We start from the raw sequence: 27292 nt of genomic DNA, 5'->3' as shown, positions 1-27292 counted from the left end.
CGCGTATATAGTACAATCAGAACATTATAAATACCATAAACAATAATATATAATAATATTACTATCGTTATTACTATGCCTTGTGGTAAATCCAGTAGGTGGCGGTAATGTGACTCTTAGGATACCAAGCGCCATTAAACACCACAGAAGAAGAAGAAGAAAAAAGAAGAAGAGCGTTTAACAACTTCAGTTACACGGCGAGCAGGCTGCGTTTCTCTTAATATCAGGTAATTTGTCTTTCATCACACTGACAGCTGCATTATCGTAGTAGCGACCGTAAACAGTGTACCGCAGTGGTGCAGAAGTTTAGTCAGTTAATTTACATATTTCGAGAATTATCTTCGGTCTGTTGTTTCTGTGCCCAGAATGGCGACGCTAGCTAACGTCAGCTGACGACAGCTAGCAAACATGCTCCGCTTTAGTTAAACAAACACACCCTTGTCCTCCAAGTTACTCAACCAGCCGAGCACCAACAATCACCCACTGCCGATCGCTCTCTAACCTGCTTACAAGAGCTAGGTGGGATAAATAATCTGCGATCTGCCAGTTAGCCAACGCTAGTAGCGTTAACACCAGTCCGCATTATCTCCGTTAGCCACCGTGTCAATCAACGTAAATAATAATGTGAGATATACTTGTATTAGATTCGCGCCCTAATTCAAGTTAACATCACTGCTGGTTTACGCTAGCCTGTATTGCGTAACTGTGTTATTCATGGTTAGTTGTGCAAGTAGCTCTGAGCTGGATTATCTGGGCAAGGATCACATCTATGGGAAGGATTACAACAACAACGGGCTAGCTAGTTGGTTAGCTGAGGAGCGTTAGCATCAATATAGCAGAAATGCTAAATAAAAACTGTAATGGGGGTGTTTGTTTTCTAACAAGCACCTCACACAAACAATCGCGGTGGTGCTTCACTTGTGTTTTTCATTGTGGTGTCACTCAGCTGGGTTTTATTTAAATGAGGACATGGTGTAGTTGTGTTGAGGCTGAGAAAATACATATTTTGGGGCAACCTAGCAATATTGTTGTGTTTGAAAATTACTAAATGAATCATAAACCATTAAATCTGAGCAGTGCAGTCGTTTTGTTATTTTGTTGCCTATCTTAGTAGATGTACATTGTTAAAGTATCTAACATTTTCGTCATATTTCAGGTTGTGGCAGATTTTCCACATCTTTCTTTTCCCATTAGCAGGTAAATATATATATATATATATATATATATTTTCTCATTAGTAGCGTATTTAGTAATGTGTTGACAGTTGGACACATCTGTCAGGGGCCTATTCATCACTGAATGTTTTAGGTTCTAACCACATTTTACACATTATAGCCTCAGAAGGGGTGGAAATCACCAGAGGCCCTTACGATAAAATATTATCATCATACTTAAGTCACGATTTTAAACGTTTGGAAATATGCTGACTAAAGTGACACTTATATTGCAGTGTATTTCCTCTTTAACTTCTATTTATGTCCTTAAAAGAAATAAGTGGTCTGTTTTACTTCAAAAGATTTTTAGACTGTTTATCTTACTTCAGTAATGTTTATTGAACCAAAATGTATCTAGTTGACTGAAAAAGCAATTAATCGTATTATTTTAGTAAGCAAGCAATAGTTTAATCGTAATTTGCAATATTAATCATTTATTGAATAAAAAAAAATACTTGTTGTCCATGTATTGATACAATATTACCACATCAAAATTTCCCAGTACTGTACTTTATCACTTGTTTTCACAGCAGCTCTAAGCCTCGGACGTAACCACAGAGAGGCAGCAACACCTCACTGACACAGTCTCAGAGTTTTACATATGCAGTGTCTGTTTCACAGCTATTGCATTGCTATAGGGTTATTCTGTAATTGAACCCCTGTAGACTTATATTTAGGATATGTAGGGTCATACACAAATTTAAAAAGCTATAGCTTCATGTTTCTCTCACATTTTAAAGTTCTGTGGAATAGTGTCTGACTTAATAGATGACAACTGAAAGAGCCTCATTTTTTTCTTGTGAAAATATTTTTTCTCACTAACATTCTAACCACTCTCACATTTTTGAGCCACACAGGACATACAGTTACACAGTGCTGTACTTTGTTGTGTTCAAATTTCCCTGTCGCTCTCTTAAGTCATCATCATAGTCAAATAAAAGTACAGACTTCACTGTAAAAGACAAAAAAACAAAATTCAGAGACATTTGTTGAATGTTGAATTCAGCCATGACATGCGATATTTAGTCAGAGGAAAAGTCATGCTTCCTACTGAAACTTGAGCTAAAACTTTATTAATGTTTTCTTTACTTCCAATAACTTCCCATAACTCTGGATTGTCAACTGAATTAGCATCCTGTCCTAGTATAGTTTCCACCAACATATTTACATGAATTTATGAAACTTGAACAAAAACAGGCCACTGAAGGGTGCATTTTACTTAAAAAGCGTGAGCAAGCGATCACAACATAATATTTACCCTAAAATTTAACGAATAACTTTGTATATTAATACAGCTCACTTAATCCTTTAATCAAACACACTTGTTTGTTGTCTCAATTTGTTTCTCACTCTGTCGTATCAGGCAATGCTCCAATATATCAAGGCAACAAAAGTCTCTGCTTTTCATCAAAGAGTTGCTTAAAACTTCACTGCATTTCACTCAGTTGCTCTGAAACTTGCAGTACATGTGCAGACTGACATCAGCAGTTCCACCAAGTACTTCATTAGCCTCTCTGACTGTTGTCGGATCATTTTATGACTTAGTAAAAGTCTGTGTCGGACAATAATGAGCCTCAAGACTCAAACTGTGCATGTGGGTTTGTTTTGTCTCTTGCAGAATAAAAGTCCACAGGAGAGTTGTGAGGGGAGCACCGTGTCCAACCCCTTTCCCTATACAGACATCCGGCCAGTATGTCCAGTGATCCTCCTCCTCCGTACCCTGGAGGTCCCAGTGCCCCACTCATTGAGGAGAAGAATGGACAGCCTGGTAATAAAACTAATCATGCAAGACTGTTGTGATCGTAAAAGGCCCTCACAGATGCAGTGTGTGACCAAATTTTAATCGTGGCTTGAGCAAACTGTCACTATGGAGACTTAAAAATAGTTCATCCATTTGGGTAGAAAGTAGACCTCTGATTCACTAACCTAGAAACCCTCACAAAGAAGAAATTCAGTTTTGAATACATTGTGATAATCAAGTAGTGCAGCTGACCCGTCGTCCTCCCTGCACTACTTTTAAGTACAGTGCAAGCTACTGCAAAGACTTTAACCAAACTTTAACCACAACGCCAGTTAATATAAGCGCTGCAAGCGTTTAAATAGAAGGTGCATTGTGTAATATCCACTTTTAAGATTGAATATTGCAGTAAGGATTCTTTGCATTTGTTGACTCATACTCAAAACTGTGTACACCTGTCCTCAATGCCATTTTTTCTTTCTCTTTCAGTAAGAAATGCTCCAATACAGGGACAGCCCTTACCTCCAGACTACGGCCCTCCACCCTATGAGGCCCCACAGCCAGGCTTCCTTCCCCCACATGTACCTGGAGAAGGGCCTATGCCCATGCCAATGCCTCCACCGCCACAAGGTGACACATGTATAACGCTACGCAGCTAGGATCAAAACAAGTTGATGGAAACATATTTGGCAAATAAAGTTAAATTAGCTTTCATTCCAAGTCATAGTCTTGGCCATGTGAGGTGATGTAATTCCATAAGTTACTCACGTTTTATCTCAGTCCAGTCAAACCCAGGTTCAGTCCATCAACGACCTCAGTGCAACATCTGGCTCGCCAACATTCTTTAATGTATTTCTTTGGCCTTGGCTGCAGTTTCAGTTGACAGGAGCCTGAAAACCAAAAAGACAGTATAGAATAACTAAAAGCTTAATAGGGCTGCGATGTCGTATGTTGATTCTCAGTGGGTTTTGGCTATACTACTGAATTCATTGTTATCTCTTATTAAAGCTTTATGGTTGCGCAAGACATTGATTTGTTCGTTACTGTAAGCAAACTGATAAATTACTCAATTATAAGGATCACCTTATCAGGACAAGTTAGTCTGTGCCTAAATCTATACACAGTACAATATATCAAGTGTCATTACCTTGTGTACAGGTGGCCCCTACCCTCCTCCGCCTGGTCACTATCCTCACCCGATGCCAGGACAGATGGGCCCTGGTCCCAGTCACTTTGTCCACATGGGAGGTCACACAGCGACCGTCCTGGCTCCTCCAGGAGCAGCCACCACTGTGACCGTACTGCAGGGGGAAATGTTCCAGACCTCACCGGTGCAGACTGTGTGTCCGCACTGCCAGCAGGCAATCGTCACCCGCATCTCCCACGACGTCGGCCTCATGAACACACTCTTCTGCCTCTTCTGCTTCTTCGTAGGGTAAGTAGAAGACTGATAAAGGTTAGTCAGAAGTTGTTTGAGATGGGATTTGTAGCATCATTGGTGTGACCCTGACCCCTACGCTGGTGAAATGGCAAATTAATGTTCAAATTTTATTAGCCACTCACTAGAGTAAGATTGTTTTTTGGATGTTGTGTGAAGAAAGTCTACCAGCCACTATAAAGGAGGCGTATTGTGTATTTTCCATAAACCATCTGATACTTTTCCTGTTTCGAAAAAAAATTAAGACTATTTAGATTTTTACTTTTGAAATATTTGTTTCAAATAGGATTATATTTGGTGGAATAATGATCTTGAATAATCATGTTTAGATGTATTTAAATCTGCGTACGAAAGCACTATGAGTCAGAATATAGAACTCAAACTCACGATCACGCCTTTACACTGTCTTGTAAGTTCACACTCAGCCTGTTCTCAGCAAATATGCAAAGAGGTTTCACCTGTTTATGGTTTGACATGCAAATTAAAGTGTACAGATATGATATACAGAGATCTGGAGTCAAAAGAGTTTACTAACATGCTCTTGATTCAGGAAGCAAGTTTATCCTGTATCTTGCAAACAGAGCTGTCCCTGACTTCTATGCCTTTAGTGACGCGTTTTCACCTCTTTCAAATCCGGTAGAACACGCACACGTTGCCTGTCCGCAGGCACTTTGAATACATGGGCTTTAACAGTTGCTCTTTTTGTGTGTGCTGACACAAATGCTCCACATGTCTGCAACAAAAGTATAGTTTACGTTTCTAAACATTCTAACATTTCTAACCACGTGCAGGTGTAAATTTGCAATAAATAACTTTTGATTCTGATCCTTATTTTCAGGTGTGATCTTGGCTGCTGCTTGATTCCCTGTCTGATTGATGACCTCAAGGATGTGACACACACCTGCCCTTACTGTAAGGGCTACATCTACACATACAAGCGTATATGCTAACCATTGACAGCTGTATGCTACAGAGACGTGTACATGCACACACACACAAACTCACAGCTCCTCCTGCTGGTAGTGACAGGCTTTTTTCCTCCCATTTTTGCAAAGTGTTGTGTAGCCCTCTTACATTGTAAGTGCAGTTTTCTCATTAGTTCACAGAATATGTATTGTATATATCTTTCAGCATAATTCTTTCATGTATTAACATGCATTTGAAATGTACAAATCTCACTGAACTACAGAGGATGTAAGGCACAAAAGCATCCACAGAGATGGATAGGCAGCTTGCACACAGGTGCATCTGATCCTGTATGAAAACTTGGGAGATAAAGCTTGTGACGTTACGCATGTTAATGGTTTAAAAAAAAAAAAAATCTGATAGACAACCTCAGTTAGAGAAAGCTGTGAAAATGGTCACTTTATTTATTTAAATTCATCTGTGAATCTTGCTGAGAAGCAAACATACTGAAGTCAAACATGCTGGGTTAGCTTTCTTGTTTTTTTCATATTTATTTCAAATATTTTATCCAGTATTTTACGAAATTAATATTAAGAACTGTGAACATTTTTGTCCATGTCTGATCATTATGTTCTAACAGATCTAGCTTTTCCTTTTATCATGATCCCTTTTTGAATGTGAGCACACTTACGAACCATTTTTAGCTCGATAGACTGATGTATTTGCTTGTTTGGGAATGCCCAAGATGTTACTTGCTATATTTATTAATCTTCTGGGCTTCAGTCAGTAGTCACAAAATGTTGAGTGATTTACAGTTATTGCCCTCTGTCTATGGTTATTTAATTTTGACAATAAAGCCAAGCACTTTAAGTTGGAATTCAATTCCCCCCCACTGATGCATTCATAAACACAATTAACCTCAGCTGTCATTAGTCTTTGAGAGATTTGGACATAGAGGACTTAGTGTCAAATTAAAAGTAGTGTATGATTGTAGTAGACTTAAAGTAGAGCTGACATTTTCACTGTTACTGGTGAAGATGCACTAAGCAACATCTTTGCAATCTAGTGTCCTCTCTCTAGAACGGTATGTTGGCAAACAATTTGGGGCGGTGGCACCATCATCATCACAGAACATGGTTTAGCCTGTAAACCTCCCAATATGGCATCAGCCCCTTAAGAATACCCGCATTGCTCAGATGCATGTTAGATAATGAATACCACTGTCTTTCGACTAATACTAAATAGTGAACTCTGCTAGGAACAAGCTTCAAATCAATGATTGTATCAGACATCCTGCAAAATGACATTGTGATTCCATTGAGATTACTAACAATGAAGGACCATTTGTATGGCCACCACAGCATGCCCGAGCTGTCGTTCACTGTCACTCACAAAGTGCAGTTTGTCTGCATGAGCCACACATCCAAACAAGTAATTCTCACTGGCTAGTTCCTGAACTCTATGCGCATTTGATTTGATTTTTCTCCTTGAGGCTAGCTAAACTGTGCAAGAAAGTGAATTTTGAGTTGAAGGATTGCATTGAACTTTAAATACGAAGTACTGTATGCCATTGTTGTGGATAATGCTGGTCTGCATTGCTCTCTAAATGTCTGTGATATGTATAACGATGTAAGTCAAAAATTTGTTTGACTGTTGTATACAGGTACTATTTTATCAATAAAAATCAGAACATGATTTTTTTTTTTGTCATTCAGATTATTTTAATGTTATTTAGAAAATGAACTCTGCTTATGTCAGTGAACACTGTATTTAAATATCATCCGAAACCACAAAAAACAAAAATGAACCTCAGCCGAGCGAACACACAGAAACGAAACTGCACCAATTGGAAAACACTGGAAGAGTTTCCAAATCTACCAGAGCCTGTTGACATTAAATATAGGCTCAAAAATGAAGGATAAGGTATGAGTGTCTTTGCTGCATAAACTTTAAATACATTACAATTGTGTTAAGGTTTCAGTCCCTCCATCTGTGTCCACACTGGGCATTGCAGCATTTGTAGAAAGTCGTCATCGGCTCATCGGCTGATCTGGTCTGAATTTGCATGAAATACGCCCGAGGATGCTCACACTTTGGACAGGTTTCTGTGAAAAGATACACACACACTCACAAGATCTGGGGTGGCCATATTTGGTTTATACTTTGTAAAAGCACGGACGTGTTTAAGACCCTGCAGCTGCAAAAGCTTGCATGATTGATATTCACATTAATACAAGAATCGTGGCCAAGAAAAATAAATCCAGATCTGTGTGCGTGCAGTCGCCACTATACAAGTGAAGGTTTGCTTAAAAATCGCAGTAGCTCTGCCAAGTCAAACAGACACTCGAGGAACGAGATTGTACTAGAAGGTTCAACAGTGCAATCCAGCGCAAAGGGAAAAAAAACACCCCAGGAGTTTTCGTACAATTTGATGTGCAAAACAATTATTATGAATAGATATAAGATTTATTTGTAAAGATGCACAAACGGTTACATTTTAAGTAAAAACATAGAAACAACACATATATATAATTAAAAAGCTAGAATTGTATTTTTCTCCCAACAGCACTAATCTATACAGTCATCTAAGTTTCAAGTTTGGTGTTGGACCGAATATTTCAACTTCTGTTCCTGATTTATGACAATGAATAATGACCTGAGGTGTTTTTGCAAAACATTGTGATGTCACAATAAGGTTGACCTTTGACATTTTAGATATAAAATATCACTTCATCATGTTATCCTATAAGAGATTTGTGTGAAATGTGTCATGATTAGCGTATGCATTCATGAATTATAGTCAAAAACATGGTTGGTGAGGTCACCGTGACCTTAACCTTTGACCACCAAATTCTAACCAGTTCATTCTTGAGTCCAAGTGGACGTTTGTGCTAAATTTGAAGAAACTCTTTAAAGGCGTACTTGAGATACTGCGTTGAGAATGAGTTGGACAGACAGACGAGCCCATAACATGATGACTGCAACCACAGTTATTGCTGACGGCACGGCATAAAAATACGTTGTGATAATCGAAAACGAAATGCAGAATAACGCACACCTCTTATGGCACCAGTGTTTCCGATAGTGAGAAATGTTTGAGGTTTTATGTCATTCGAAAAACTGTCATTACAACTAATATTTAATTTGTTCATTTTAAAACATAATGGATGCAGCCAGATTCTGGGGCGCAAGATAGTTTAAATTCAGAAAATATGAGATTAGTGCGAAAGGTCTGTTGTACAGATGGTTCAGTTATAGATTATTTATATCATCACTTTTTTGCCAAAGGTGACAGAAGCAAGACAGCACAAGCTGTAATCTTTTATATAAAGCAGGAATTTTACCCGATGTTCTATATGAGCGACTAAATAATGCTTATCTAATGAATTTTCTAACGACATTAGGAAGACTTTCCCTTTGAGTTTTATTGGCAGCTGATGGTAGACTGGGTGTACAGACATGCACCTACACACACAATAAAGCCCAGTGTCATAAACTTGTGTGTTGTTCAATTTGAATATCAAATATCCATAACATGGCAAAAGGCTGAGCTGCTAAAAGGTCCAGTGTGTAGGATTTTGGGGGGTATATTGGCAGAAATGGAATATAATTAGTATTTTTTCTTTAGTGTTTAAAAACCTGAAAATAATAATTGTATTTGTTAGAAAGAACTGTTTATATTTACAGAGGGAGCGTGTCCTTGTCCACAGAGTCCACCATGTTGCAGTGCCATGTTTCCACAGTAGTACCAGAGCATAAAAAAACAAACACCTGCTCTAAATAAGGTCATTTTTGTTTTTACAAGAGCCATAAAAAGAGGAGATCTATGTGGAGTTATCAGGGAAAATAGGTGAGCACACATAAATTGGCACTGGACAAGCCGCTCGTCTGTGACATGACAAACAGCGTATGAGGAACATGGATTTGTAACTTGAAAGTGCTTCATTCAGTGTTTTAACTGATTTAAAACATGTAGTCCATGTGTTTTGGGAAGGAAAAGAACTCTGCAGATAATTCAGCTCCCAATAAAAAACCTCCTGAACAATGAACACTGAAGAAACTTTCAAGTTTCAGCTGTTTGCACACTGTAATCATCACTGCTAGACGCCACTTAATTCCCCTAAATCGTACACACGTTTCCTTTAAATGTCTAAATCAGACTGTAAACAGAAGCTGGGCCTTTCATTTGTATGTCCTATTTTCATCTCAGAAGAATAAATTGCTCATTAAGTGTTAATGACGACACTGCATAGATCTTGGATAAATACAGAGGAAATTCCAATAATTTAAATATTTTAATTGTAAGGGATTGGTTCAGGTTGAGATCGGGGGAAATACATATTGATGGGGCAACAGTCTTTGACATAAGACCTGTTCAAAAACTCGGAGGAATAATACAAATTAAGGGTCGACAGATTACCAGCCTGGGAGATAATAGGAGCTGATGTTTGGAATTTTGCCGATTATCTGTATTGGTGTTTTATTTTAATGACCACCAATAAAATTAATTAATTAAACTGTGCAAAGAAAGTGTCAGCATGGGAGGAACTTTTACTTTGTAAAACCAGGAGGAGTATCAGGAAGGAATATCAGGTATATATATATATATATATATATATATATATATATATATATATATATTAAATATTATATATAAAATATATATATTAAATAAATATATTTTCACTTGATTTAATAAAAAAAAAATTGCTGGGCACTTGCTGTATATGATGATGAAATGACGATTGATTAAACAGAGGCATTATATAAAATTTTGTGCTGAAGTTTGATATATTCCAAATTCTTAATATTGACAGAAAAATTTTCATTTTTATTGAAAATGCATATCGGTTCCAAATATCGGTTATTAACTATAAATAACTGATTTCCGTATCCTCCCTGAAAAACAATATCAGCCAACCCCCAAAACAAATGATATGCATTTTACGCCAGAGACAATTGAAGGTTTTTGAATTGACAGAAAACACACACTTCAGATTAATCAAGGCAAGGTCACTGGCCTCTTAAACAGCCATAAACTCAAATCTACACACCACTTATTCGTTTAATGTCACTTACCAGCAGTTGAGTCCACGTTTTCCCAAGCTGCAGCTCCACCAAGAACATCATCCACCTCCTTCAGTTTGGGATACTTCCTGTTATTTACCTGCAGAAAAAAAATACATCAAACACACAAAGAGCCAAGAGCAGCGTCTTTGTCTAAAATACAAAACGTAGACTATAACACTGACTGCAAACACCGCTTTGACTCACCTTTCTTGTGATGTTGTGTACATACGGACATGTGTTGCAGGCGAATCTCATGCACCTCTGACCTTCCTCGACAATTAGAACATTTCCGCAGGTTGGACAAAAAAGAAGCATGTTAAATTATAAAATATGTGTAGCTAACAGCTACAAACTCAAATAAAAGATTCAATATGAGCGCTCTATTAAACACAGCAAGATATTTTTTTAGTTTCCCTGCCGTTCACAGTTTGTTTGGTCCATGTGGAGCGACGGAAGTGGCTGATGAAAGTATGTGCTACCGTTTTTATCACTCGGTCGGAAACGAAACATAACGAAGAACTAGCTTTATTTTCATTTAACAACAGTGCCCAAAAATGTTAACAAAGGTGAGTCATATTTAACAAGGCCAATATTTGTGTGCTTGATAAATTACTAAAATGTTATCTGACTTTTCGTCTACTAAGCGGAACCATATAGTTTCACAGTTGCCTTCGGGTGTGTAATTTTTACTGTACACATAGTTTGTTTACTTCATGGATTCTCGCAGCGAAATAGTTCACAGTAGAAAATGTTTGTCACTTGCATTCGCTAAATAAAAGTGTTAGTATTTTGACTTCGTTTATGCATTTTTTGACCGGTGTAAACAGTCCGGGTTTGTTGACTGACTTCCGTGTCTGCTGATGGAGGAGCAGAGTCAGGACGCTGCAGGAGGAGGACAGTCTGTGAAGACTGAAGAGGTGGAAAAGGAGAACATGACAGAGATGGCAGCTTTAGATGCTGAGGAGGAGGAAGACGAGGAGGCTCTTCCTCACTCAGAGATCCTGGATATTTTCGAGGAGGGGCTGGCGCGGCTGGTGCAGGATCCTTTACTCTGTGATCTGCCCATACAGGTTGGTATGATCTGTCCACGATGCACTTTACATTCACTGTCTGTGATGATTTTTGCGTGTGAAAAATAGTTAGTGTAAAAACTCATAAATATCACTTTTAAATCATACAGTAGCCTAGTACCCACACCAAGGTTTTATTGAATCTTTCTTTAGATATCTCTAAACATGACGAACGGATGCATTTTAATTTATCTGGTTTGGAAATGCTCAAACTTGGATAAATCAGTTTCCCAGTCTCCACTCTTTCCAAGTCTTCCTAATAAAGTCAAGACTTTTTTTTTCTGCAGAAATGTGACCTGTTTGAAAAAACAAACAAACAAAAATAAAAACTATGAATTTTTATAACATTGTAGTACTATAAAATAGTTTTTTTTTGTAATTGACTGCAATTATGGCTACAACTGACAGTTATTTTATATTAATGAAATGCTTATATGATTGTTTCAGCACTGTGTCCAATTTTTGAAGATCATTTACTACAGGTCAAAGTTTTACCTGTTTTTTTACAGGTCAATCTTTTCATTCAAGGCCCCTCCGATGATGGTACAAAAAATACAAAATATCAGGTTAAACATTTGTATTGAACGAAACAAGTTTGTCAGAATCTCTGTTGTTCTTTACATCTTCCCTAAATTTGATCATCTTTATCTCTAGGTGACTCTGGAGGAGGTAAATTCTCAGATTGCTTTGGAGTACGGCCAGGCGATGACTGTGAGGGTTTTAAAGGCAGATGGCGAGATAATGCGTAAGTGTTGAGATTGTTTTGTTGTTTCATTTTGAAGCATAATATTATAGCATGTTATATTCATATATGTTTTATAGTTAATTATTTTTATTATTTTTATTTTTATTAACCATTATTTGAAAAAAATGTTCCTACCTAAGCCATAGTGGTCGTCCAAAATGCCAGCGTCCTTGACCTGAAGAAAGCCATTCGCAGATTCATGGAGCTGAAACAACAGCGTGAAGGCGGAGTGAAACACGTCAGCTGGTAAAAACACAAAACACAAACACAAGAAGATAAAAATGATTTAAGTCTGTTTTTAACGGCCAAACCAATTGCCAGTGTTTATTAATTTTTTTTCACAGGAGATATGTTTGGAGAACGTATCAGTTGATATTTCAAGGGGAAAAGCTTGAGGATGACAAGATGAGACTTAAAGAGTAAGAGTGTAAAATAAGAAACTTTTTTTTTTCTTGTGATACTGTTATCATCAGGATGATTTACCCCCCGTTCTGTATTCCTTTAGCTACGGGATCAGGAACAGAGATGAAGTGACGTTCATGAAGAGACTCAGGAAAAAGTGAAGTTTCACAGTTGCTCACATTGAGGAAAAACACCAGTTTGATGCTACAGACTTGAAATGACTTTCACAAAGTCTTTTTGATTGTATGACTTGTTTTACTTTAAAGTGTTTTTGGGCAGTCATGACGTGATATTGCTGTGCACATAACATACTGAGCTACTTCTCAAAAAAGCTACACGTAAAGTTGTTAGTTGTCAAATTCAAATCATAGCTTAAGTTGTTAAATTGAATTAATAGTTGTTAAATTCAATCATTTTTAATAGCTGCATTCTCCTTTTCTATATTTGTTCATATTTGATATTCTCCTTTTTTATATTTCTTTATATTTGATATTCTGTGTTTAATGTTGCACTGAGCCACTGTAACAAGTGAATTTCCCAGGTGTGTGAACCAATAAAGGCTATCTTAACCTTAATGTAAATAAAATATCTGGAGCTGTTTTATTGCCAGTGTGTGGTGATTTTGTGTAGTTGCCTTTAAACATTAAAATATTTTCCAATATTTTGCTTTTATTTTTGTGTGTGTTTTGCTTGCATCTCAACAAGAGCATCCCATCACATTTTCCAGAGAAGGCAGCGGTATCCTGATGATTTGAATATTCCCTGGTATAACTGAACAATACATGTCCTTGTTGAGCTGGTTTGGGTGTTACCTGCACAGGATACACTAGGAGCTGCTGAGGATAAACGGTATTTCACACTGGTTCGTTAATATAATATTCTCTTAATTACAGTTTATATAGGACTTTTTAAAGTTTGTAGCTGAGATGTTGGAGTAATGTTTATGATGACAGTGTGGTAGTGAGTACAATGCAGGTACAGTTGGAGATTTGTGTTGTGTGTTGCTTTGTAAATTCAAGTCTATATTATTGTTTTGGCCTTTTTTCACATTCCAAACCAGAATTTTATTTATGTTTTTATTTAATTGTTGCTTTAATTTTTTTTTGGAGGAAAAACAGTGCTTAGCCCAATATTTAGTATATTTTGTTACCAACCACCTTAAAATGCCATTGAGGAGTCTTTAAAGCATGATTTGATGTATTGATATGCAAAAAAATGTATTATCATCTATATATATATATATATATATATATATATATATATATATATATATATATATATATGTATATATATATATATATATATATATATATATGTATATATATATATATATATATATATATGTATATATATATATGTATGTATGTATATATATATATACACACATATACATACATACATATATACATATAAATGACATGGCAGACATAACATGCTTTTAGTCTGCTGACATTCTTTTAATCATGAAACATGTCCATGGTTCATATCACAGATGGGAGAGAAATATGCAAATGATACCTGTGGGGAAAAAAAGCATCCTATTTGAATTTCCGTGTTGAATAATATCACTCCATTAAACCGGCATTATTAGTATTTCTAGATATGTGTTAGCAGGGTCCTGTTCCACCAAATAGTAAGAATACCCTTGTTAAGTGATGGGAACAGTTTTGTTATGTTTGGCATTAACAGTGTGTGGTTGGGTTTAGAAAAAAACAAACAAACAAAACAAAACGAAAAAAAAACACCATGGTTTGGCTTGAATTTTTTTTTTTTCAAATATAACATTACGTGATATCCATTATGGAGTTAAGATAGGTCAACACTGACTTTTGGTTTTACACAGGACATGAACGCTGGTCTGCTGGGTGAACATCCTGTACTTTTTTGACCCATACACCACCCTATTCACCTCCCTCCATGTATGGAGGGAGGTGAATAGGGTGGTGCTTTTTATATAAATGTTATGTAACCTGACTTCCTCAGTCACCACATAAAGGCTCATTTACACTACCTTTACATACAAACATTTCAAGTGTAACTACTACTCCCCATATATTTCCATGTATCCTTTACGTTGGCATGGATATGTCTACTACAGGGCACAAAAGTGCAGCATCAAAACTTTTCCTTTGCATTGACTCTAATCCTGTCCAATCTCTTTAAGCTGCCCTGTGGTAACTGTTTGTGCACACGGACAAAGTAATAACAGATGTTTAAAATTTCTGAACAACTTGCATGACCTCTCCTCAAAAAGTTACACCATTTAAAAAAAATCTTTGTTGCGTCCATAGTGTTTGGCATAAATGATTGGCTACTCTGCCCCCACAATTTCTGGGGGTACTGCACTGTTTTGTCCATTTTTTGCGTAAGCTTTCAGAAAATGTTCACAAATACGAACAACATGAATGCTGAGTATGGACATCTGTGTCCTTATACTTATCTATCTTCACAATGCCTTGACAATGAACACGGCCATGGACAGGCTAACAGTTAGGTTCTGAACCTGCTAGTTTAGGCTGGTAACCACAAGTGATAACACTTAAACCAAACTGCATCAGGATAATCCCATCCAGATATTTGTTTGTTTTTAGTTTAAGTTTTAAAATCCTAGTTGTCATATCAAATTATTTATCTATTGTAGAATTAATACTTTAAAAATCAGTCTTTATTTTGAGAAGATGCCCCTCACAATATAAACATGTATACCCATTTCACTGCTTTCGTTCTATTTACACCAAACATACAGTAATCCAAATATCCAACCTATAGGCTAAAAACAGTCCACTATTCCCCTTGTCTTTTCAGCATCCATCATGACTTCTTTAGACAGCGAGCTGGAGAGGATAGCTACTGAACTGAAACATCTTACAGTCAGGAGACAACAACTTCTAGAAAGGAAAAAAATCCAGTGCATATTTCAAGAGTTGAAGAATCGCGTTGAATTCGGACAAACAGGTGAATTACAAAAGACATTCCCAAGAATGAGGCAGATATTTGCAACATTAAAATGAAATGGCTATCTTAAGTCTTTTGCATATTCCATTTTTTGTCTCTGCTGTGTCATATGTGTGTTGTTACTCTCCTACCAGAGGAGGCAGCCTTTTGTCAGCATGAGATTGACAGCATTGATGACAAACTGAAACAACTGGCAGAAAGAAAGCTAGAGCTCCAAAAAAGTCACAAGAGCATCCTCAGTGCCAAAGATATCAACAGTAGCAAGGAAGGTGAGTCCAAAATTACTGCTGCAGATCATTACTCATTTTCATATTTTTGTGTGGTAACTTTGTTTCCCTGTTTGTTAGAGGTCAGTTTCACCTCCAGTGAGAAGATTGTGCCTGGTGATCCTCCCAACAATGTTTTCTTTGTTGAGCATCCACCTAATATCCCTGGTGAGTCAGTCATTCAAAAATGCTAATTTTACCTGTTTTTTTGGTTGTCATCACATCGCACATGTGTTGCTGTCACATTACTCTTTTCTTTTGGTAACTGTCCTTATTTCTGTCAATGTAGCTGATGTTTATGGTAAGTTGAAATGTTTTCACTTATGGTAAGCAAACTGTAGAAGAAATGTATTGACAACCTGCTGTCAGCAGTCTACTGCAAACAACAGCACTTCATGGTATTATTACAATAACACTGTAATGTAGATTACAACAGGGCAACTGTTAAATTAACAGTACAATGATGGCAACTCTGCTGCCAATATTTTACTGATCATCTACAAGACATGCATTTATACCGTTTTGAGGCAAATTGGTGAACTGTTATCTAATCTAAAAAAAACTGATAGAGTACTTTCTACCACATTAGAGTCTCTTACAAAAAAAGAAAACAAAAGAAAAACCTTTCCTTTTATTACCGTTGCGGTCATATCTTTCTTCATGTAGCTGCAACTTTGTGTCACTGGAATGTGACCGAAATAATGTCAACTGACTTTTTCTTGACAGCCCCTACAGTGATTCTGGACTTGGAAAAACTTCCTCCATGTCCATGCAAGACACAGTGTCCAGAGTGCAACCAGTTCATCATGACAGAGACCTTTACCTCTGTCAGCAGTGTCACCTGGCTGGTGTGTTTCATGACAGCTTTGATGGGGTATAAAACTGTTCCCTTCATCCTGCATGGTGAAATATTTGCATGAGGATATAATCATACCTTGTCTGGTCTGTTTCTATTGGTGTTATAGTCATACATGTCCAGGTTTGTTGACATTTTATTTTGTTCCTGTTCTTTCTTTTTTTTTGCAGCTGCGTGGCTGGTTGTTGCTTCATTCCCTTCTGCCTCGATAAGTTCAAATCTACCACACACAGATGTCCAAAGTGTCGATCGGAAATCCAAGTTATTAAAAAACTCTGAGAGGCAAGCAGCTGGTGAGAAACTAAAGCTAGGACTGAAAGAGCAGTATACATCTATCCATTGGTGATGTAGCATTTCAGCAGCACAGCTCCCTTGGAGAGTGTATCTATTTGCATTCACTATCACTATGATCACTTAATGTTAGTGACTGAAGGATGTTTGTAGACTTAAACATTCAGGCGCAATCACTTGGGTTTAATGGAGCATATGTCAGAAGGAACATGTTGTCTGTATCTAAATGTATATTATATTATATTTTCAGGATGTATCTGTATATTCAAACTGATCTTTTACTGAATTAGAAAAGCTGATCAGTATAACTGTAAATATACTATAGTACTTCAAATCTGCAAAATGACTAAAATCACATAAACATTCAGTTCCCTCTAATGGCTTACAAATGACATGAACTGTTTGTTTGTGCAACAAAACTACAAAATAATATTCTTTAAAGCACTAAAGGGGAAAAGGCATAGTGGGGATGGTCATAGGCCTAATATGAAACCCCAAATAATGTGTGTATTTACAAAATGACTGCTACATTTATATCAAAGGTAACATAAATACACGTATATCTCGTACAAAGTCATATTTTATTTATATAGCCCATTATCACAAAGCTGCTTCAAGGGGCTTTACAATCTGTACAGCATGTGACACCCTCTGACCCCTCACCTCAAATAAGGTAAAACCTCCCCAGAAAACTTTGACAAGGGTAAAAAAAAATGGAAGACACAATGGGGGGAGAGAGAGACCAGGAAAACATGTCCACAAGCAACTAACAGAGACAATAGAGGAGGCTGAATGGAAATCAAGATCCAAAACATCTGAAATGTGGAACAGAGAACCAGGGAGGAGAGAGAAGTCCCAGGACATCCAATGACCGACCACAGATATGTCTGAGTGAAAAGAGAGGACAAGGAGGAGAAGCTAGGGAGAGAGACAGGCTTGAACACTTATGTGCTTGTAGGACAAAAACAGGGTTAGAGAAATGGAATGGTTTTCAGAAAGTTTACTCTATCCTTGTCCGCAAGACAAACAACGACTATAGACTTAATGAATTCATTGAGACTGAGACTGACTTGCCGGAAGGATACTGCTAACAAAGTTATCGAATAATAAGCCACTAACTAAAGGTGAAAAGATGAGTTTTAAGTTGGGATTTAAAGGTCTCAACACAGTCAGACTGTCTGATGTCAGAAAGGGAGTAGAGACAATACGCAGCTGTTATGAGTTACTGTTACTTGATCACACCATTGTCTATTTATGCAGGGCTATTTATCAGCATCTCAGATCCATCAGAATTTAGGAGCATGAAATTATAAGACATCCAGGCAGACAGAAGTCTAATTTAAAATAACTTCATGACTGCATATAATTTGGCCAAGAGGTGAAATATAAAGAGAGATAAGCAGAGGACCAAACATAGAGCCTTGAGCAACACCATATTTCAAATAAGAACATTTTAAGTAGTACAGAAAAATTATTATAGGAAACATGCAGTGTTTTTTCACATTAGTAAGAATTAACACACGCAAGCACCCAGCCAAAGATGCCAAAGTGATTCTCCAGATGGTCTCGGAGTATACAGTGATCTATGGTGCCAAAATTTGCACTAAGATCCTGTGATAGAAACACTAAAGGGGAATCCAAATCCATAGTAAGCAAAGGATCATTCACCACCTAAATAAGTGACAGGCCCTGAAAGCAGACCTAAAAGGTCAAAACACATGGGCCAAAAGTTGCTGAGACATAACTCTTTTTAGTGCTTTTAGAAGAATGGTGAGATGGTGTGGTTTCTTAAGTAGGGGTTTAACCACAGCAGTGTCAGTGTCAGTGTCATTTGTAAGTGATAAATTGCCAATATTCAGCTTGTAGGTCCCAGAGATGGCCATAAATCTTTACAAAGTTTTTCTGGTAGGGGATCGAGGAGGCAGGTGCCTGGTTTAGAAACTAATACCACTTTGGATAATATTTCAATAGAGATAGTCTGCATTAGTGTTTCAGCGTTAGTGTTGTTTAGTTTTGTGAGTTAAGGTAAAATATTTCTCATTCCAAATTTAATATGCTGATAGGAAAAAAGGGAAAAAATACCAACCTTATAGATCCTTATCACAACAATTCCCTCAACATTCAGATGAGTCTGTGAGCAATGGTCCAGATAACCTGCAGAAGCAGACAATGAATCCTTAATAATTCAACAAAATAACACATTAGGTTCAGTGACCTTTGTGCTCAGACACACTCACCCCACACTGTCCAGAAACTATCCCGCTGTGGTGCAGCACACACATTCACATTCACATTCTGCAATGCCTGCAGAATGTGAATGTGTATGTGTAATGTGTCTCCCGTTTGAGGCTGCTAATTATTTGTTTTGTTTATTTATTTATTTCATACTTCTTTTAAAGTATGTGTTTAGTAGTTTTTGTTTTTTTTAACCTTTTCAGTAGTAAATAGTTTTTACACTGTGAGGATTGAATTTTCAATTTCGCTGTACTTGTACAATAACAAAGACATATTCTGTTCTATTCTATTGTGTTGTGTATATTGGCATTTTTGACGCTGCATTTTGTTTTCTTCATACAAGACTTCAAATTTTACTGTTTGCTTAAAAAACAAAGACAACAAAACAAAACAAAAACAACAGTCACACCAAAGACTTTGCTTGCTGACTGGATTCAGATGTGACCAGCAGATGTCACTACAGTAAAAACCAACTGTACTGCATCGTTATTTCAGTGAGCAGTGAGTGAATAACACAAATGAGCAGCGGTTTATATTAATGGATACTGTCATTTTTCCTTTGGATTTGTCTGTACTGCATGTATGTTACATTGTAATGCTGTGCACAGAGATTGTGGTCTGGTATGCACTGCCATGCTTACACTTAACAATAAACTACCTAGACAAATACCAAGTTGACTATAAGTTTTGAACCCTTTAGGAGTCAATGAACGTTGTTGCATTACAGTTTATCACTTTTCATTTGGATACAATCTTGACGGAGCACGATAGATTACTCAAATTTGTTTTGAATAAGTATTCTACTTCTTAAGCTCACAGGACTTTAAGCTTTACAAAAATATGTGCAGTATGTTTTACACGGTGTACAGATGCACACTGGAGATGCAAAAGTGAAGATTTGGCTGCTTGAAATGTTGTAAGAACTGTTGGAAAGAAGAAACAACATTAAAAGATTATTTTGGAGTATATACTTGATTGGTCAGACTGGCTTGGTCACTGTGTACAGTGGTACACCTGAATTATGCTTCACAATTTACATATTGACAGGGAATATTTAGCACTTGTGTATTTACAATCTGTTGTGATAGAGATAATAATTCCCAGACAGGGTGGAGTGAACTACATGACGTGACAAGCCCCAGCAACATGCAGTGATTACCCATTGTTATTTAACCAGCATTAGGACATTTTCCCACTCTTTCAGTTATAATGACGGCCAATGTAACACTATACATTCAGTTTGATCAGATAACAAAGAGAACACAATAACATGAAAACAGATTGATAGCAAGTCCTTGGCATAATTTAAGATTGAAATTTTACAAGCTACTTCCACTGTCAGATTAATCTGCCAGTACCAGTCCTACTTTACATCAGTCTCCCCGTACAATCAGAGGGTTTAAAGACCTCAAAGGACGCAATGCAGGAATGCCTAAACTGATGCAGCACAATTAGATTATTACTGAGCTGATTTATACGGCCAGGAGGCAAAACAGTGCTGCCCCAACCTCCAAAAGCTCTTATTTCCCCACGCAGGAAACAAAAAGCCATCTTCCCTTGCATAAAAATGTAAGTGGATCTGAATCTGTCTGATAGATGTCAGCCCCGTGGTAGTCTGGTGACCTGTCCAGGGTGTGCCCCGCCCCGCCTCTCACCCAGTGTCCATTGGGAAAGGCTCCAGCCCACCGACAACCCTGAATAGGATAATCAGTTTCGGATGATGAATGAATTAATGTCTGATGGGTGTAAGAATTCTCCATGACATCAGTCAAACCCAGTTCAAGTGCAGTTCATGTGAGTCCAGGAAGTCAGAGGAGAAGACGCCTACTGGCGCTGACATGTCCAAAGGGCTGACCCCCTCTGCTGGCACAGACAGTGTAAGGTCCAGCCAATCCATATTGTCCATGTGGGTGCTGTGCAAGTTCAAAGCAGAGGGCGATGTGTTTTCATTAAAGTCTACCTCAATGCTGACTACAGGTGAGTGTAGCTCCTCCATCAGCGTTTGTGGCTCCGTGTGAGCGCCGCCAAGGAGGGTTTCCAGCTGGGGGTCAGAGGTCAGGGCTGCCAGGCTGGCCGAGGGGTTGAGCTGTCCTGTGGGCGGCTGGGCCACTTGGACCACGGGTGGAGGGCGGGATAAAACTGTGTTGATGGGAAGGGTGGTTACACTGGCTGTCACAGGGAGAGGCTTGTCCAGGCTGGGAGAGTCCTGTCTGATGAAAGGGGAGATCTCTGAAAAAATATGTACAGAAAAGTAAGTGTGAGAATCCAATAATCACAACTACTTTACAGCATATTTTACCAGTTCTTTCAAGAAAGTAAAGTTGCTGTATTTCTCACCACCACTTTCGATTAACACATCAAACAAGTCGTCCATCTGTTGGCTAGCTGCAGTGGGACCCTGCAAAGGAATAAAAACACCAGTAAATGTTTGATTTGCTATAGTAATAATAATTAAAAGAATAACATGTAAAAAACAAAACAAAACTGTGTGTTTATTTGTCACCTGGACAGCTGTTAGCATGCTGCGTGTCTGTTTGACTGCATCCTCATAGCGAGGTGGGTCTTTACACTTTGACACATGGTTTGTGAATTTTGGCAACATCGAAGTTGGCTGGCTGGAGCAGAGAGACTGTTAAACATGAAAAGACAACAGTCCCTTATTCCATATGAAAAACAGGATACCTCTGATACAAATCATCACTGAAATGCAGCGGACACTGAACAAATAAGCAACTACACCAGTGCTTTTCAAAACAGTAGTGCTTTCGAGAAAAACTAAAAAAAACAAAGAGAAAGTAAAAGAGACTTAGGATCCTGATCTTCCACCTTATTTGTAGGATCTTTAGGACTGTCTTGGCTTGAGGAGGCTCCCACAGGACATCCACTCGCTGGGAATGTGTTGAGTAAGCTTTGTGCTGTGCTACCCATCCTCCAAGTCTGCAGAGACATTTAGACAGGTCGGCATAGAGGCAGACATTAATGAAGTATTTAATGCCATTAATGTGGTGTAATGCTCTCTCCTACATGCACAGAAAAGCAATGCATTACAGCGCCTGTTATCTTTGTGGAAGCAATAAATGATTTTGTTGTAGTAACCAAGCTCTTTTGTGGTACAGAGACTGGTAACTGTGTGCAACCTAAATGAAGACTACTCTGCACTCCCTACTATTTTAGCACTGTTAGTTGATTTTCATTGGACCCTCTTCAGTTGAGGCATCACCACCTTTTACTCCACTACTGACAGCACCGTTTCAGCAGCATGCAGCTCATGAGTGTTCTCCTCAGTTAGCATCGAGCTGTGGTTTCTGTTGCTAATCCTGGCTGGTTGTTTGGCTCGGAGCACAGAGACGACGGAGGGCAGTCAGGCACTACTGTCAGCCGTCACTCATCACTTGCTCCGCCAACCCAAGTTTCCACAAGCCCCTTTTTGATATGAATATGGAAGGATTAAACCACCCAGCTGAGGCCTGTTATTACTGTGGCAACAAGAAAGATGCATTACCCATGATAAAAGCCTTAACAATGTAAAAAAATAAAACTGTGATGTGAGGTCAGCCAGTGCCATCGAAAATACTGCAGCAGATGTTTGATGTGCAACTTAATCTGAATTTACTGCACGGAAAACAGAATTTATGATTTCAGGTGCACACATGTACAGATGATCACATAAAACCCAACTCTGCATATTTTAAAGAATCCAAAAACTACCAAAAAAACCCAAAACACAGCTGATAGTGATGACAAGTAAAGAGATGGGCCGAGGCAGTCTGTTCAAGCATTAGTGTGTTTTCTTACCTTTGTCTGTGGCTGAGTCTGAGTGCTGCATTGCTGTTGTAATGCTGCTGAGGCCTCTATTTTCTGTGGCACCTGTCCAGAGGTCTGGATGAGGCCTGGGGCTGCGCTGCTAACAGAAGTGTGTAATTTAATGCTGCTGGCAGGAAGCTGGAGAGTGACTGCTGAGGCAGGATGGGAAGCAGGCAGGAGGATCTGAGCTTCAGTCTGGATCGGCTGCAGGGTTTCAGGCTGTTTGACGGCCTGGTGGCTGATGATGAACTGATTTTGAGGAGCGAAGTGATCTGCTGCCTCCTCTTGTTTAATCAACACTGGCAGACCAGGAGAACTGCAGGACGCTGAGCAGTTTGTCCTGTTTTCCTCTTTGACCTGGACTGTTGCAAGAGGGCTGAGCTGAGGTGGAGAATCTCCATGCTGACTTCTCTTCTCCACCTCCAGCTGCATCTTCAGCTCCTCCACCAGCCTCTGCTCCTGCTCCAGCTTCCTCTTCAGCTCTTCAATCTGACGCTCCTTCTCGTGGAGACGTTTGTCCTTCTCAGAGTCCTTCTCGTAGCACCTCGTCTCCTCCTGTGGAGCTCTCTGTGGGGAGTTCACACAGGGAGCAGTGTGAGTAGGAGACAGAGCACCTGAAAGCTTGGCGGGGCTGTCTGCCATACTGCTATCCTCTATGCCCAAATTGGACACTCTAGAGGCTATAGGGGACACAGGAGGGGTTAACTTTGTGTTTTCAGACTGTGATGCTGCTGTCTCAATGGCAGCCACAGTCTGAATGTTAGAGTTCTCCTGATATGACTTAAGCCTCTCTATGAGATCTGTCTTAGTCCCAGAAACAGGCAGGCATCTGAGTTTTAGTTCCATTTTCAGTTCAGCAACCTGTAAAAATAACAGATTATTATAAAACATATTTTAAATTTAGCTCTTTCTCAACTGCTGCATGCATGCAGTACAAATAGTCTGTCCAGGCAGCAACGTGTCACCTTCATCTCATCCAGATTAGCTGGTAAGTGATCCGGCTTGCGGTTCGTCTGAGTGTGGCGTGGCTGCACAGGGGTAGACACAGCGTTTCCACTCAGAGCAACAGTGGAACAGCTGGTTTGTACCTCAGTTGTTGGTCTGTTGTAATAAAAAGATGCAAGGAAAAAAAGGAGTACAGATCAGAGAGGGATTCTGAACTATGGTCCATTTTTCACAATCAACAGCTTCTGTGTAGGATGCTGTGGGCAGGAAATGTAAAGTATTTGAGACAAACAGCAGCTGTGGTCAAACTTAGTGTAAAATTGGGTGTGAACTATTTACGCTTTTTTTAAATTGAAAATCAAGATTCAAGGTATCTAAAGGAATCAGACACTTAAATCTAATGCATTTGAATAACTTTTTAAGACAATTTGTAATCAAATTTAAGACAGAGTTTTGAAAAACTATCATCTTCTTATTCAAACAAGTAATATATATGTAGCCCTGTGCAGAGGTAGGTTTTTATGTAGGAATTTGGTTATTAGAGTGATAATCTTTTTTTTTTGCCAACAGGTAAGTGCATAGGTTTAGTTACAGGTTCAGTTACAGGTTTAAAGATTTATAATATAAGAAATGTGGACTCTCACACAGATGGGTTTGACTCATTTTGTCAAAAATAATTTAAAAAATGGAAATGGGAATGAAATTAGATAAAATGTTTTTGGCAATCATCTCAAATTCAAATATAAGTGTGTTTAATGACCTGTTTGGCCCAATATTTATAAAACTGAATTTGAGACATTTTAAAGGTCTTACAGACATCCTCTGACAGGACATTTGTACTTGAAAGTCGTTTATGTAGATAAAGTCATGAACTCATTACAAAATTATCAGCCTCTACACATAAAGGTAAAGGTGGGTGATGATCTCTAGCTATGGTGTGTTGATGAAAGCCATACTTGAGTGAGGCAGGCAGGACGGCCTGGTAGCTGTACTGCTGCTGCTGCTGGTTTAAGATCTGAAGCTGCAGGAACTGCTGCTGCTGCTGCAGGAGGCGAGCGTAGGCCGAGTCCATCAGCACTTCATTGAGCTCCTGCTTTTGGTCCGGGGGGATGTACTGATGGTACTTTAACTTTTTCACCCGTGGTTTGGGCTCTTTGCTCTTTTTGCTGCGGCTTTTATCGCTGGGTAGCTTGGGCAGGCTTTGCTGCAGAGCAAAACACAGAAAACGAGGAAAACTGAGAGGACCATCTGGAGAATATTTGATCCCTGTGACTGATCTCAGTCCAGTTTATCAGGGAATACAGTCAGCATTGCCAGTACCAACATTGCATGAGTTGAAATTGATGTTAGACTTTTATAGCTTGAAGCAGTAGTAAGGTAGAACATTGTTCTGACACCCGATGAGAACTGCAGGATGTGGAAACGGGTAGTGGAAATGTGACCTTTATTGTTTTACCACCTGCAGTTACAGGATACACATGAAAACGACTTGGCATAAGAGCAGCAGGTTCTAGCTATGAAACCAGAAACTCAAGCTGGGTTAAAGCAAGCACACACCCTCTAATTTGTCAAACTCATTCTCCTATTGTATTCAACGGGAGGGAGAGTTCATCTTATGCTCAGAGGATAACTGGATTATGATAAACGCACAAGCTATTGCTTCACTCCCGTCCTTTGATTTTTGGCTTACATTTTACACAGCCTGAATGAGGAAGGCCAGCCTGTCATTTGACCCTAATTGAAGACAAACTGTAGCTGGCACAGATTTCAGTACGAGGATTTGTGAAATGACTTTAAACCCTGTCGTTCTTTGAACTGCGTTTAACTTGGCTGAATGCTGACTTTTAGTTCAACCCAAAGCTGATATGACTTTAAGAGTGACAAAACACAGACTCTGTGTCTTCTGACATTGTACCTCTCGTCACATTTCCAAAAGAAACAAAATAAAAACACAGTCAATAAATCAGAGAGACAGAGAGCTCAGCACCAGAGGTCAGTTTCATGTCAGCTGGTTGTAAACATTAGAACACTGATTAAATGAACTCCTTGAATAAAAAGCACTACTCCTTTCAACAAGCTGAAAAATACTTTGAAATGACTTTGGTCAAATGGTTAAATATCATTTGAAGCTCACCTTCACTAGAAGTGGCCCGGGTATGATACTGGGGACAACAGTAGTGACTGGCTGAGGTGTAGGTGCCTGTCGGTTGCTTTGTTTCTCAGAGACAAGACCAACTGCGTCTGATGTGGACTGTGTGTTAGGTGGTGGGGAGTGCTAAGAAAAGCAGAGACAGAGAGAAACCACATGATCCATTCAGTAAGAACAGTGAAGCCGCCACGCCTGTTAAACATCACAAGAAAAGAAAAGCCCCTTCACTGGAATATTATAACCAAAAAGAGGTTGATAAACACTCAAAAAATAAAAGAATGAGTGCAAAACGTATCTACAAATGATAAATACATCATATTCAGTTGGTACACTGTGTCTGCATACATTAAACAAAATCCCAAGATATTTTTATTGACTTTACTTGAATTTATTTAAATAACTACAATTTTAAGCCTCTGCTAGATTAGATAACCTGTCAAGAAGGCTATTTTGGTGGTTGACATTGACAGTTCATGCTATATAAACTGTGATAGCTCCTGGTACTGGTGTACCTTTATGGAGGAGTTTAATTTAGAGGAAGTAGAAGCGGCCTCAGTCCGTCCAGACTCCTTTGGAGAGGCAGATGTGGAGCTGGGAGATTGTTGGCTGGCAGGCTGTGGTGATAACGCTCCACTGCTGTCCTCATCAAAGTTGTAAATATCTTTAGAGCAGTTTGCCTCACCACCTGTTGGACCTACAACAAATAAAAGCAAATGCAGCTTATTATTAACCTAAGGTAGAAATCAAAGCTGACAAAAAGAAACATTTGTGAAAACAGTGGATGCTGTCTGTGCATATGCAATATACTATTTAGGACTGAAAAAGAAAACTTTGATTATCAGCGAATATAGTAAAGAAGCCATTACTTGAATGTACACCATGACAATACAGTAGAGATGTAACTGGACTGAGAGGATGCAGCCACGTGAGCAGCTCTGTGAGGCTCTACTTACTAACAACCGCAGCTAACATGCTAATGCTAAGCATGAATAATGTTTGACAAGTTTTACAGTCTTAGTTTAGCATCTTACCATGCTTCTTTTTGCTAATTAGCACTAAACACAAAGAACAGCTGAGGCTTATGGGATGTAATTGGTTTTATAGTTATTTGGTTGTAAACCACAATATTAGATACAATGATATTTTGATGTGATGATATTGCTAGACGAAAGGTCAGAGGATCACCAAAGTGATTACAATGCATCCTG

General features: G+C 38.5%; 5 protein-coding genes across 14 annotated transcripts in view; 3 read left to right on the top strand and 2 right to left on the bottom strand.

Annotated features, from left to right (window-relative positions):
* Positions 1-88: 88 nt before the first annotated feature.
* On the top strand, positions 89-6991 carry cdip1 (cell death-inducing p53 target 1). 2 transcript variants are annotated; one of them, XM_042505464.2, is made up of 6 exons: positions 116-227; positions 1157-1197; positions 2833-2982; positions 3442-3582; positions 4111-4387; positions 5229-6991. In XM_042505464.2, exons 3-6 carry the CDS (start codon positions 2907-2909, stop codon positions 5338-5340), a joined length of 606 nt encoding a protein of 201 aa, XP_042361398.1. In that variant the 5' UTR covers positions 116-227; positions 1157-1197; positions 2833-2906; the 3' UTR covers positions 5341-6991. The 2 variants fall into 2 exon arrangements, with proteins under 2 accessions (XP_042361399.1, XP_042361398.1); XM_042505465.2 differs by lacking the exon at positions 1157-1197 and having other exon boundaries at positions 89-227.
* On the bottom strand, positions 5827-10833 carry polr3k (polymerase (RNA) III (DNA directed) polypeptide K). The gene is made up of 3 exons (XM_042505466.2): positions 10571-10833; positions 10376-10463; positions 5827-7401 (listed from the first exon to the last, which is right to left on the bottom strand). The coding sequence occupies exons 1-3, from the start codon at positions 10679-10681 to the stop codon at positions 7274-7276; spliced, it is 327 nt and encodes a 108-aa protein (XP_042361400.1). The 5' UTR covers positions 10682-10833; the 3' UTR covers positions 5827-7273.
* A 144-nt stretch (positions 10834-10977) lies between these two features.
* On the top strand, positions 10978-13182 carry snrnp25 (small nuclear ribonucleoprotein 25). Its single transcript, XM_042505749.2, has 5 exons — positions 10978-11436; positions 12091-12181; positions 12322-12427; positions 12526-12600; positions 12687-13182. The coding sequence occupies exons 1-5, from the start codon at positions 11227-11229 to the stop codon at positions 12742-12744; spliced, it is 540 nt and encodes a 179-aa protein (XP_042361683.1). The 5' UTR covers positions 10978-11226; the 3' UTR covers positions 12745-13182.
* A 136-nt stretch (positions 13183-13318) lies between these two features.
* LOC121956641 (uncharacterized) lies at positions 13319-19855 on the top strand. 3 transcript variants are annotated; one of them, XM_042504976.2, is made up of 6 exons: positions 13319-13445; positions 15389-15538; positions 15673-15807; positions 15886-15972; positions 16531-16678; positions 16831-19855. In XM_042504976.2, the coding sequence occupies exons 2-6, from the start codon at positions 15397-15399 to the stop codon at positions 16937-16939; spliced, it is 621 nt and encodes a 206-aa protein (XP_042360910.1). In that variant the 5' UTR covers positions 13319-13445; positions 15389-15396; the 3' UTR covers positions 16940-19855. The 3 variants fall into 3 exon arrangements, with proteins under 3 accessions (XP_042360910.1, XP_087947044.1, XP_087947043.1); XM_088090918.1 differs by having other exon boundaries at positions 13319-13432; positions 15673-15972; XM_088090917.1 differs by having other exon boundaries at positions 15673-15972.
* A 284-nt stretch (positions 19856-20139) lies between these two features.
* The window catches only part of mrtfbb (myocardin related transcription factor Bb), a 91999-nt gene continuing 84846 nt past the window's right edge, over positions 20140-27292 (bottom strand). For 6 of the 7 annotated variants that reach the window (XM_088090911.1, XM_088090912.1, XM_042504970.2 and 3 more), the window contains 9 exons: positions 26597-26778; positions 26070-26210; positions 24892-25139; positions 23956-24091; positions 22982-23851; positions 22013-22123; positions 21690-21815; positions 21524-21584; positions 20140-21415 (listed from right to left, as the gene is read on the bottom strand). In XM_088090911.1, the coding sequence (XP_087947037.1) occupies positions 20955-21415; positions 21524-21584; positions 21690-21815; positions 22013-22123; positions 22982-23851; positions 23956-24091; positions 24892-25139; positions 26070-26210; positions 26597-26778 (2336 nt within the window). In that variant the 3' untranslated portion in view covers positions 20140-20954. The remainder of the gene's footprint in view (positions 21416-21523; positions 21585-21689; positions 21816-22012; positions 22124-22981; positions 23852-23955; positions 24092-24891; positions 25140-26069; positions 26211-26596; positions 26779-27292) is intronic. The other variant, XM_088090913.1, reaches the window with a different exon arrangement.

This window comes from Plectropomus leopardus, chromosome 18 (assembly GCF_026936395.1).
Source record: "Plectropomus leopardus strain MGB_pleo_1.0 chromosome 18, ASM2693639v1, whole genome shotgun sequence".
In the NCBI taxonomy this organism is placed as follows: domain Eukaryota; kingdom Metazoa; phylum Chordata; class Actinopteri; order Perciformes; family Serranidae; genus Plectropomus; species Plectropomus leopardus.
The sequence above is the reverse complement of the archived record's forward strand: the minus strand, read 5'-3'. Positions and strand labels throughout refer to the sequence as shown.